The 12,123-nt window shown below is 37.3% G+C and overlaps 2 protein-coding genes across 2 annotated transcripts in view; both read right to left on the reverse strand.

Annotated features, from left to right (window-relative positions):
- The window catches only part of LOC134805052 (cuticlin-1), a 109,158-nt gene extending 108,171 nt beyond the window's left edge, over positions 1-987 (reverse strand). The window contains exon 1 of the mRNA XM_063778341.1: positions 762-987. The gene's annotated coding sequence lies outside the window, so the exon portion shown is untranslated. The remainder of the gene's footprint in view (positions 1-761) is intronic.
- Positions 988-8,267: 7,280 nt separating this feature from the next.
- On the reverse strand, positions 8,268-10,570 carry LOC134799427 (DNA-directed RNA polymerase I subunit RPA12). The gene is made up of 4 exons (XM_063771831.1): positions 10,462-10,570; positions 10,221-10,350; positions 8,933-9,143; positions 8,268-8,344 (listed from the first exon to the last, which is right to left on the reverse strand). Exons 2-4 carry the CDS (start codon positions 10,345-10,347, stop codon positions 8,320-8,322), a joined length of 363 nt encoding a protein of 120 aa, XP_063627901.1. The 5' UTR covers positions 10,348-10,350; positions 10,462-10,570; the 3' UTR covers positions 8,268-8,319.
- Between the last annotated feature and the right edge of the window lie 1,553 nt (positions 10,571-12,123).

Consider the following 12,123-nt stretch of genomic DNA (forward strand, 5'->3'; position numbering starts at 1 on the left):
AAACGATACCAAAATTGGCCTAGTAACTAAAATGATATAGATATCAAGATAAAGTTGAGGAACGGTAGAAAAGGCTCAGCCTCTGAAAGGCAGGTTTCTGTGTCATTTGCAGATAAATGCTAGTTTTTCTTGTTCCTTAATAGGTATGACGCTAACGGTACGTTACACGTTTACCTGTCATGGATAGGATAGTCGCTGAAAATCGCAGTTTATGGCTGTATGGGGACATTTTGAAATAAATATATAAATGTATTCGTAACGCTAAGAAATGTTAAGGGAGCGTTTTAAAAATGTGAATATGTTAATTATATTGCAATAATATACTGTCGTTATGGTTAATATGCTATTCGAATGCAAATAGACATTCATTTCCAAGTCAAGTCACAGTTTCTTATATGTCATTTGCAGGTAGGTATAGGTACCTATCAGGATATACCTAACTCTTAATTGAAAGTCATTCATTAAAGAAAGTAACTGTCTACTTTTATCCGATCACCAATCAAATAAAGATTTTAAAAGTCAAACTTGATACCACTGACACAAAAGTCCAGCACGAAGCGCGTTGATGTCTTTTGTAAAGAGCTTTTATATTATCGTACGAATCTGTTTGTACAATCAATGTTATCTCGTAACCACATCTCGAACCGATTACAAACAAAACGCATTTTTTGAGCTTTAGAAAACATTTGTACAACTGGCACACTTAACCATATTATAGCTGAATTCTTTCACAAACAAGTTGTGACATAAAAAGCTCTTACCTTGAAACAAAAGAGTCGATTAAAATCCGCGAGCACTGCACTGTTCTATTTTAGTAAAATTCGAAATTAGAACGAATAGGGTTGCGCGCACGTGTGTTCTCTCGATTGTCGATGATCGCGACGTGTGGTCGCGGCGGCGGGCGCGGGAGACTGGCGCGCCGCCGCGTCTCGAGGCACCTGCCCCGGACCGGACCCCGCGGCTAGGGACAGGTGCATGTCGATATATCGATATTATATTACCAAAATCTTCATGGTACCAGCGAAGACGTGTACTGCAATTCATCATCATCATCATCATGAAGTTATTCTCTTGTCGGTGGAGTATCTTGCAGATTTTCCTATCTTGCGCCTTTGCTGCCTTTAAATACGACACAACTCCTACTTTTTCTTTCAATTGATCCAAGTAACTGCGTCTGGGCTTTCCTCTACCTCGCTTGTGTCCTATCCGCCCCTCCAGGATAGTTTTAAAGAAATGGACGTGTCGTATTAAATGTTCAATTATTTTGCCGCGTCTATTTTCAATATACTTATTCTGCAATCTGCACTTATTTGTGTATTCGATAAATAAAGTTTCAAAATGTATAAAGAAAACTAAAATACATATATGTACCTATCACATGTATCCTATATTATACTTATTTTCACAAAATGATTGATGTTAGAGTGTTTTTGTAAGGAGCTTTTGGCTAAAGGTACTTACATTAGATCCGTTTCGAATAGGTAAGTAGTTATTATGAAAAAATATATAACTCTTTACAATATATTATAGTAAAGCGTGTATTTTATAATATATTTTTATCGTTTTTTTTTTCATTTATAACATATCAACATATCATCTCATAATAGTAGGTATATTTAATAAAATCATGTTTTCTAGGAGTCGCTCGCATTAATACAACAGAGATAACTGTGATCAGGATGCAAAATTAGCTGACACACTTTCCATTTATCGACAAATTGAAATCAGAGCAGCATCCCTCCTTAGCCACATGGTTACAACGTACACCGACTGATCAAATTAATTACCGCCTCATCTCAACGCCGAGCCACGCTCGTTGAAAAAACTATCGGCCCTCCCTCTCTATCGCGTGATAAAAACTCTCACAATCGTGCATCTTTCTCGTTCTGGCGTCATAAAAAAATGCTTGAAATCTTTGGCGGTAGCGCGTGCCGAATGTGAAACGAAGGTTTCACCTGTACCACCTACCAAGTTATTTGAGTACATTAGATCTAACAATTATAGTCTGTTTGTCAATGAGGTAAGAGCTTTGATATGACGTGGATAAGTTGGTGAGCGGGATAGTGTTGTGTTGTGAATGAGTGGTCGCGGTACCGTTTGATGTCAGAACACCGTTGATGTCTGATAAGGAAATGGGCCGAGGACTTGCATTAGCATCTTAATAGACTACAATGAATGACTGTGTCATTAATTTTGGCAATTCATTATGTCCCACGCTAAAGCTTTTAGGTAATATAAGAGGGTTATAATTGTCATAAAAGTTATAAGCGGACTATATTAATTGACACCCATTCGATTTAGTGTGGTAAGGGTAAGACGAATGTAACATAAGTACTTATTTATTACATAACGCGAACTAAATGAGCGAATTATGACTACACATCGGTAACTCGTGGCACTTGACAGTTTCTAACAGACTAGTGATGTGACAATGTTCTTCCTATACGAGTCGAGAAAAATAAACCACTAAAAAAAGGAATTAACTAGTAGTTCGCCCCGAACTGAGAACTCGCGGTTAACCAAAAATTATATAGCGATTGACTTTGTTGCACCTACTTATGTACTCGTATAGTGCGACACTATAGGCGGCAATGGATCAAAGATCGCGTGGATTTATTGCAAGGTCTGTGGAGCCCTTAACTGATAGATTTAAGCAAAGAGTAGTATGAATAATATAGTTGCCAAGCAGATCTTGTCAGTATAGAAAAAATATAGGCGCGAAGGGATATGGTCTCATAGTTTCGCGCCTTTTTCTACTGACAAGATTTGCTTTTTTGCATCAATTTTGAAGCGCCATTTACAAGTTTAGCGTTAAGTAATATAGATGGCGCTATTTTTTCGAATAAAGGGCTTCGTATACGGCTGTCTCTCCCCTGGATTTAAGTCACCACCATACAGATTAAAATAAACTGTATCTGTGCTAAGCCGAAATATTTCCTGTCAAATGTCAAATACATATATTATGTTTATTCTATTTTATTTTTATCTTGCTAATTATTTCAAAATGGTAAATTTAAAAACGATATTATAAAAGTGAAAGTCGAGCACTTTCATTTGATACTAAACTCGACCATGTTTCTTGCAAAAAAATGACCAGAATAGCAAGACCTCTCACAAACAGTTTTTTGGCCTTCTAAGCTCTTCTAGCTCAATAACCCCTTGATCGGGCCTCCTCATAATTTAATGACTTAAATATAATGCCCTCGACTACACGTTTACCCACTTTCATTTAAATTAGAACAAATTTACTTAAGTTATTGAGTATCAAACTATCTTCTGACAGTTCAGCTTAAAAACATCGAAATGCCGGGACGTGCCGCTAGCCAGCCGCGTGTTCAAAGTCGAATGTAAGAACTTCGCTTCGCTTCGATCGATTAAACTAATCTTTTAAGTGCTACCTAAATGCCACGATTTACCGATGTGTAATTATGACATAGGTATTGACAGGTACCTATTACCTATATAAAAGCCCACTGTGACATTGACTTCGCATTGGCATTAAATAAGGGTGGTATTCAACCTGTCCAATTTCTTTGTTCAATGTGCATGGCGTCTCACTCTCTCATCTCTCATTAAGCAACATGTGAGACGCAAACATACATTGAACCAAAATATCAACTGGACAGATGGAATACCATCCTGATAGAATTTGGATAGCATGTCGCTGCCCCAATATTACAGGGTTCTATGTTACATTTTCAAGATAGTTGAAATTCGACTTAATGTCACTATGACAATGTTCAAATTTCAGTTCGATAAAAGTGAAACATAGAACCCTGTAATATTGGGGCAGCGAACTGTGTCGCCGTGGGAAGGCCGTTATTATAAGTTCCTTGGCCACGAATAGTTATTTACGATACAAGTGCGGAAAGAGGAAAAAAATTAAAACGACACGAGTTGCGAATTACCTATTCGCACGTGTATAGTACAACATTTTACAGTACATATGACACGGGACAAGTAACTAATAACACTTTCACACGTACATTGAACGACGTTTTTTAATACATTTGCGAAAAAATCACAGTAAAACAAATATTGGTAACATGAGTATTACACTTACATTTACGAATTTTCTCTTGAACTTGAATGTTATTGTATATTATATATTATTCATCACTATAAACTACGTTCAGCGTTGATTTACATTGCCTCAATTAATCACATTAACTCGTTTAATACAAAAACACTTTCACACTTGCAATTTAAGATAATTATTTTGAATCAAGTAAATTTCAAGTGAAAATGGCGGGCGCCGGCTTTACTTTTTAATTTTTAATTTTTTCTGTTAACGACAGCCAACGTGGCAATGATAGTTCCATTCAGCCATATAATAAAAAAAATTTTTAGTGAAATATCGTATTTTATAACGTTTTATTTATATAATAACAAATAAATATTTACTTTATATCGTGTAATGTAACAATACTTTTACGTACGTAAGAAATGTCCAATGGCAAAATAAAAACATATTAAGTTTTTGAACATCCAAACTCCTTGGTGTGGACGTAGGTATCAAATACGGTCAGAATAAAATTTAAAAAAGCTGGAAAGTAAAAAGCACTAGTTCGCGAAAAACAACTTTGCGAACGCTAAACAGCTACGTAAAGTAGCACTTTTTGAGCAACTGTATTAAAAAATAACTTTGAGAGTGAATTCACTGATAACCTCACTCACTCACCGATCATCAATTTGCAAAGTTATTTCTAGCAGACACGCGCGAGTTTCAAATACCTACCTAATAAAATGTTTAGCGTGTAAAGCAAATACAAAATTTAAAGCATTGCAATTTCTGCTCCGGTTTCTACTTAGTACTTCTTATAAAAATCCTCATCATCATCATTCATTTAAGAGTTATTCTCTTGTCGGTGGAGTATCTTCCAGCTTTCCCTATCTTGCGCCAGCTCTTTGACTTTTTGATACGACACGACCCCTACTTTTTCTTTCACTTGCTCCAAAAAGCTGCGTCTGGGTTTTCCTCTTCCCCGCTTGCGTCTTATCCGCCCCTCCAGGATAGTTTTAAAGAAGTGGTCGTGTCGTATTAAGTGTCCAATCATTTTTCCGCGTCTATTTGCAATGGTGTTCAGGATAGCTCTCCTTTCATTCACTCTTCTTAGCACCTCCTCATTCGTTATCTTGTCTCTCCAACTAATGCCTTCCATACGCCTCCAGCAGCTCCAGCAGCAGCAGCAGCACTGATGATATAAATATGTGAATGCGTGTTTGAACTATTTGAACATTTGAATGTTACTTTATCACGCGACAACTACTAACTAGTGATCCAAAGGACTCGAACCTTTTAGCTCTTTTTTTAGGGCTCGCCTCATTTCTTGACGCCTAAAAGGCTAAAAGCCTATTTAGCTCTTTAGCCCCCGAGCCTAGTTCTATTTAAAATCCTAGACTCTTGGGGCTAATAACCTTATTAAGGCTTGGGGCTAAAGAGCTAAATAGGCTTTTGTTTAGGGGCTTAATAAGGTTATTAGCCCCAAGAGTCTATGCTCTTAAATAGAACTAGGCTCGGGGGCTAAAGAGCTAAATAGGCTTTTAGCCTTTTAGGCGTCAACAGATGAGGCGAGCCCTAAAAAATAGAGCTCCAAAGGCTCGAGTCTTTTGGATCACTACTACTAACTAAACACTTTCATTTACTTTTACCACAATCTTTGAAATCCATACATGTGATTGCTTAAAAATGCATACCTACGTTTGAAAATAATACGTTCACAATATAACTTCGGAAAACATAAGTAGATACGCAGTCAAAAGTAACAAATAAAATCCGTACCTGAGCGTTTCTTTTATTTTTTGCCATTTTATAGACGGGCCCGCAGCTCCGCTCGCGTAAATGAAATAAAGAGTTCGTCTTATGTTTAGTTAAATACCGACATTATTATGTATTCAACCCTGCCATGGTTTAAAACTGTGATAGGGATTTCTTATTTGTAGCCGTTATTTGGATAACTCAATTCGCAAATTTGTCAAAAAATGATGTGATTTGATAAAAGGCAAGATCGTATTTTTTCATCTACACGTATTTATTTAAAACTTGTTGCAAGATAAAATTATTATTTGTTCTTATAAGCCTAGTTGCAAAAACGTTCATTAGATTAATTTTCGCCTTAAGACGAATATGGACGACCACCGCCCTTAAATCGCCTTTTCATACAAACATAGGTAGTCTAGTCCTCTCGGTCTTGCGATAGCTCTCGCCAGTCGCCATGGCCGAGGTTGAGCAGGTCTTGAGCAACTACGTCGTTTCAGCGGTACCTAGGACGTCCACTCGGGCGTCTCCCATTTTGTTGTCCGAAGTACCTGCGCTCTCTTCACGGCACGATCCTCTCCCATTCTCTCTAAGTGTCCGAGCCACCACTGAATTTAGCCGCTTTTGTCTCTCAATATTTCGCCACTATATCGGACCACATCCTTATTTCTATGGCAACAAAATTATATTACGATATTTGGCTGACTGCTGACTGTACATTTGCTTATTTTTATCAGGTCGCTCAATATTATCTGAACATGCACTTTAATCTAATAACAAAATACAAATTGATAATAATAATATAGTAATTACTTTGATTGATAAGAATGATAAGTCATATATGACATACATCACTCGTATGGGCTCTATAGACTAAGGTTGAGGTTGACAGCACTTTTTATTTTACTTCGTGTAAAAAAACTCAGAAATACCTGTATACCAACATGACAAACATAATTTAGTTTACTTTAACTTACTGATTATTTGGTCTAATCTGCAGCACCGCCAAACGAAAGCAACCGAGAGTTGCCGAGAAATGGCCGATGTCGTAAAATGAAGATTATTATGAAAATTTATTTTCCTTATTGTAAATTAAATACGCATCGGAAGCGATAGTTTTTATGCTCTAGTTCTATTCCCATATGTAGATAATTGATTTGAACAGGTTTTTCTTATCATACGTGCGTCGTATTCGAGAAACGTGTCAAAAACTTTTTTAGAAATTTGTAAGGCGCCATCTCGCTTCTTCCCTCGTTTTTTATCCCGTTCTGGTTTTTCAATTTTATATATATGATTGTGACCTTTTTTGCCACTTTTGTGTTATTTCTAGTCAGGATCGCGAGCCCTTTTCATCCTATATTTAATTACACAAACGGGTCTACCGCGATATAATTTCATTGTTTTTACCTTTAATTCCGACGTTTCAGCTGAGTTGCACCAGTTGTGGTCACGGAAAGACCACAGATCCTTATAGGAGAAAAAAAGTGTCCTAAAATTTCCATACATTTTACATACCTACTTACTTTCCTTTTTGTTACCGCCATACAAAGTATATGGGGAAATGGTAACACAATAGGAAAAAAAGTCTGGGACATTTTTTTATCCCATTAGGATCGAAAGAGCTCGTGATTCTGAGTAGAAATAACACAAAAGTGGCAAACAAATTCACAATACATATTTAAAAATGGCAAAAAATAAAAGAAACGCTCACCTACGTTTGATTTTCATAATGGTCGAAATAACCAGGAAATAACCTACTGTCGTCGTATGGAAGCAAACTAGCCACCAGACCAGCTAGCATGACTTGCGTTCTCGCGCAGTACCTACTTAATTGAAGTCGCGCTATATGGAGTCGCGCGCGAGAATGTAAATCATGCTAGCCGGTCAGACATTAGAAGCGACGCGAGGAGCGTATTAGGTTTAAGGCCTGTGCACACTGGCTTGCGTGTGCGTGACGTGCACGTGCGCGTGCGCTAAAATGTTGGAGCCGCACACGCACACGTCACGCAAGCGGTGTGCCGTCTCCCATAAGGATCTGTATACTACAACGCCGCACGCGCACGTACACGTCACGCACACGAACCCAGTGTGCACAGGCCTTTAGCTCTAACCACAAGACGAGACGTCAAACCTAATTTAAATCATATTTGATTATTTAAAAAAGCTAGGTACCTACTTAGTTCTAATCCATTTCATGATTTGTAACTAAGGACCAAGATAGCAAATAAATGAATTAGAGGGAATATTAACTTAAGGATACCTACTGCACTATCTTAGGGTAAAATCAGGGTAGTGCCCTATTACATCCGTCACACTCACTCACTCACTCACCCACTCATTCATTCACTCACTCATTCACTGCCGTGATGTATTTGACAGCAGTGGTACCTAGTTTGTATGGCCTGCCGGTAAATTAGAGCGAGAGGCTCTCGCCTGATTAGGATGTAAAGCTAGTAACGTAAATAGGGAATATTTATAAAATATAAATCATATAAAATGTCCTATAATATTTTGAAATGTCTTATAATTAAATAGTAACCCATTGCAATCTGAAGCGCCCTTTAGGAATTTTCAGTTTCCTTGTATCTGAAAAAAAAAGTTTTTATTTTAATCATCTGCTGTAAGTACAAGCAACTACCTGTGGATAACAATAAAATGTTTACCGCCTTCAAAATATTCACATTGCATAGCATCCCTTTTTATATATATACTGATGAATGATGATGTTAGGGCTTAAAGATGCAGGCTAAGGCCTAAAACTAAAAAACTAAAATAAAAATTACTAAACATTGCACACCAGTTCTAAGAAATTTTAGTGAAAGCCATTTGCCTCCCACACCCTATGTTAATTTAGTGGTGTGGTGCACACCCTCCCACTTTTTTAAATAAATAAATATTAGGGGACATCTTACACAGAGCAACCTAGCCCCAAACTAAGCAAAGTTTGTACTATGGCTGCTAGGTGACAATATACATACTTAAAATTTAAATACATAGAAAACACCCATGACTCAGGAACAAATATTCGTCTTCATCACACAAATAAATGCCCTTACTGGGATTCGAAACCAGGACCATCGGCTTTACAGGCAGGGTCACTACCCACTAGGCCAGACCGGTCGTCAAGACCGTTTTTTAAATTAAAAATGTGTGTTGCAATAAACAAAAACTTACTTGCAACTTGTACAGGTGTAAAACACAGTCTGTCCTTCATCCGCAGACCTCAACTGGAGAGTAGCATATGACATTCTGTCATTGCCGCACTTGGGACATTTTCTCTCAACAACTGGACCCTCGGGGTTGTCCATATTCAAAATATTTTCAGTGGGCAATGTTGACACTGCATTAAAGTGTATTGTGTATTTGAATTTTATATTGTTGAAGTCTGAAAAGAGATAGGATGATAAGTACATACATAAAAACAAAGACTGGATTGACATCAACATCCTCATATAAGTACCCTGAAAATTTAAACAACTAAAGATTAAAATGACTATTTTTTAAATTCATAACTTAAAGTTTTACATAGAGAATGTAAAGGGACCCACTGATTAAAGGCTGGCGTCCACTAGACTCGCCGAGGCGAATCGAATCGCATTAATTCGCCTCCTATATTTTCTATGCAACTGCGTCCATTGACGAAGACCCGCGGCGCGCCGATTCGAATCTACCGCGCGCATTGCTCCTCAGGCGAATTTCTGCGGCTACGCGTTTCGACTCGACTCGGCGCGCCTCAGTGGACGCAGGGTAGCGGATGAGTGATGACGGGTGGTTTCGTTTTCGAGTTTAGTATTTTCGGATCTAGGTTCAAAATGAACGAAGAATTATTAATATCTCTTGTCCAAAAATATCGTGAACTGTACGACCATAAAGATAGTCCGCTTCTTGTTTATATCGTGTACCCAGTGTTTGTGCACTCGTCGCTTTCTTGTTCTCTCGCACTCTTCTTCTTCAAAAAGAATTTGAAACAATAGCATTTCTTCGTCCGAACTATCCATCATCCACAAACTGTACAAGCACAACCTCAGCACAGGCTCCCGTGACTTCGACTCGCTTCGATTTGTCTGTGATGAATGCACACGGAGAAAATGTGACTCGATTCAACGTGGCTCGATTCGACGCGATTCGACTTTAATGGATGCCAGCCTTAACAGTCCGCCGGACGGTATCGTCCTGTCAGTTAGAACAACATTTTGACAGTTCCAAACAACAGCCAGGCCGATACCGTCCGGCGGACTGTTAATCAGTGGGCCCCTTAAGAAAAGGTGCAAAGAACTTGGACAATGTTTTGGTTTCCATAAAAGCAATGATCCATCATTCCGGAGAAATTCAGCTGCATAAGCTATTTTTTTAAACGCAATATCTGTGCTGAATGTTTGTCTAAAACAATGAAAATTTAAAACAAGAAATTACCATTATAATAACACCGATTATACTTGGTAAGATATGTTACTTTACTTACTTTCAGCGCCATACACCGATTTGCAAGCATAGCATTTTACAGAACCAAATTCCTGCAATAGGGGAAGAATGGAGCCGCACCTGGCGCAAAAACCCGTTGTGCTCTGGAATGGAACTCGACTCGCCATAGCCTGATGTGCAAAAAATTAGATTTTAACTCTTCTCTATTACTTTAAACAAAATTTTCTTCTCTATAATGTACATAATTGTTTAGCTATAAAATACCTTAAAAATAAACTAACCTCTAATTAAGCGGGTATTAATAATAAAAAAAAACAATTTGAAAATGTTAAATTATTATTTTACTTATTTATTTTAGCTACTACTTAATGAACTTATAGGTTATGACCTCAGTTATTATTTTATTAAGCATGTCAGACGTGACATTGACAATTGACTGATGATTAATCTAGGTGGTCGTTCGATTTGTCATGACGAATTTTAAAAACGGTCACTTTTTAATAATTTAATTCTGGAAATGTGCAAAAAAGTTTAAAGGTAATATTTTGAAAGTAATTGACGGTTTAAATTGCTGGCTGCTAGCTAAGAGCTGTTTTCCATAACGTCCAGTTTTTTTTTGCGGGTACCTACGGTTTTGTGCAGGATCCAGTTTTCTGTAGTACCTATGCATGCAGGATCCCGCAAATAGAATCCTCGTGTGAAAGTTACTATATTAGCACCTATACCACTAAAACGGGATCCTGCAAGAAACTGGACGTCAGTGGGAAACAGCTCTAACTAGGAACAACGACTTCAATCGATCAATCAAAGCTGCAATGTATCGCAAATCGCATTTTCGCATTATTTGTTTTGGAACGCCTCCTTCAATCATAGACTTATAATATATAGAGACGGTGTCTCAGCGAGCTGTCACTGTTGCCACTTTTGTTTAGTGTACGATTAACAATGAGGCCCACCTGCTGTAGCCATGTCGATAAAGTCATATCGATAAACTATCGACATTTCTTGCAATTTTAATTTTACTTCAAAGGGTTAACGATACCTAAAATGACCAAAAACGCTTTTATTCTTTATTGTGGTTATCAGATCACAATTTTATAGTCACGCCCCAGCAGGGAACCAAGGGAAAGTTCCGATATTTAATTAAAATACATAAATACTTACCTCCTAAAATAGGTGTTCCGCAATAATTGAATTATATGATTATATTATAATATATTCATTATCAATTAGCATTTCAATTATGTTTATGTTTAACGAAGATATTGAAGCTTCAATTAATCGCTATTTCGTTCCGCTGTGTAGTGTTTATCGATATATAACATGATTAAAATCGACTTTTCACATCCCTAAAAGAGCACACATATACGCTTTTACGCACCCATACACAGCCTGGGCGCATCAAGAAAGGCAACACTTGATTTGAAGTCCACCTTGTCAACAGTATGGTTGTCCTTTTTTGACAAACGGCATTTTTAAAAGAGCGAGGAGAGAGAAATTATACTAGTTGCTGCGCCGTGAAAGAGAACAGAAAACGTTGGGCCCTTGCCTTCAATGGTATCAAGTTGCCAGTACGAATATAATAATGTGAGTATAATCTGTCAAGCCATTTCCGTCAGTAGAAAAAAGCGGCAAATTTAAAAAATGTAGACACGAAGGGTAATCGTCCCATAGAAACCTAGAATTTCGCGCGAATTTCTTCTACTGACAAAGTTAACGTCTGTATTATAAATTATTTGGTTATGCTGCACATAATTTATATGCAACGCTTGAATTAAAACAATGTTAATTTTAACAAGCATGTTAATTATAAGATGTAATAATGTTTTGAAAAGATTTTGTTGCGCGCATTGTAATATGCCTACTTGAATAAATATATTTTTTATCTTTATCTTAATAAAAAAACGTAAATACATAATACTTACTATTTTTTTTGCGATTAT

Source organism: Cydia splendana, chromosome 2 (assembly GCF_910591565.1).
Source record: "Cydia splendana chromosome 2, ilCydSple1.2, whole genome shotgun sequence".
In the NCBI taxonomy this organism is placed as follows: Eukaryota; Metazoa; Arthropoda; class Insecta; order Lepidoptera; family Tortricidae; genus Cydia; species Cydia splendana.

Excerpts from the sequence above, each read along its gene's own strand:
- LOC134799427 (XM_063771831.1), bottom strand. The coding sequence starts at position 10,347 with ATGGCGAGTCGAGTTCCATTCCAGAGCACAACGGGTTTTTGCGCCAGG. Across the intron at positions 9,144-10,220 it reads ATCGGTGTATGGCGCTGAAA|ACTTCAACAATATAAAATTC; the intron begins GTAAGTAAAGTA and ends ATCTCTTTTCAG. Across the intron at positions 8,345-8,932 it reads TACACCTGTACAAGTTGCAA|ATACAAGGAAACTGAAAATT; the intron begins GTAAGTTTTTGT and ends TTTTTTTTTCAG.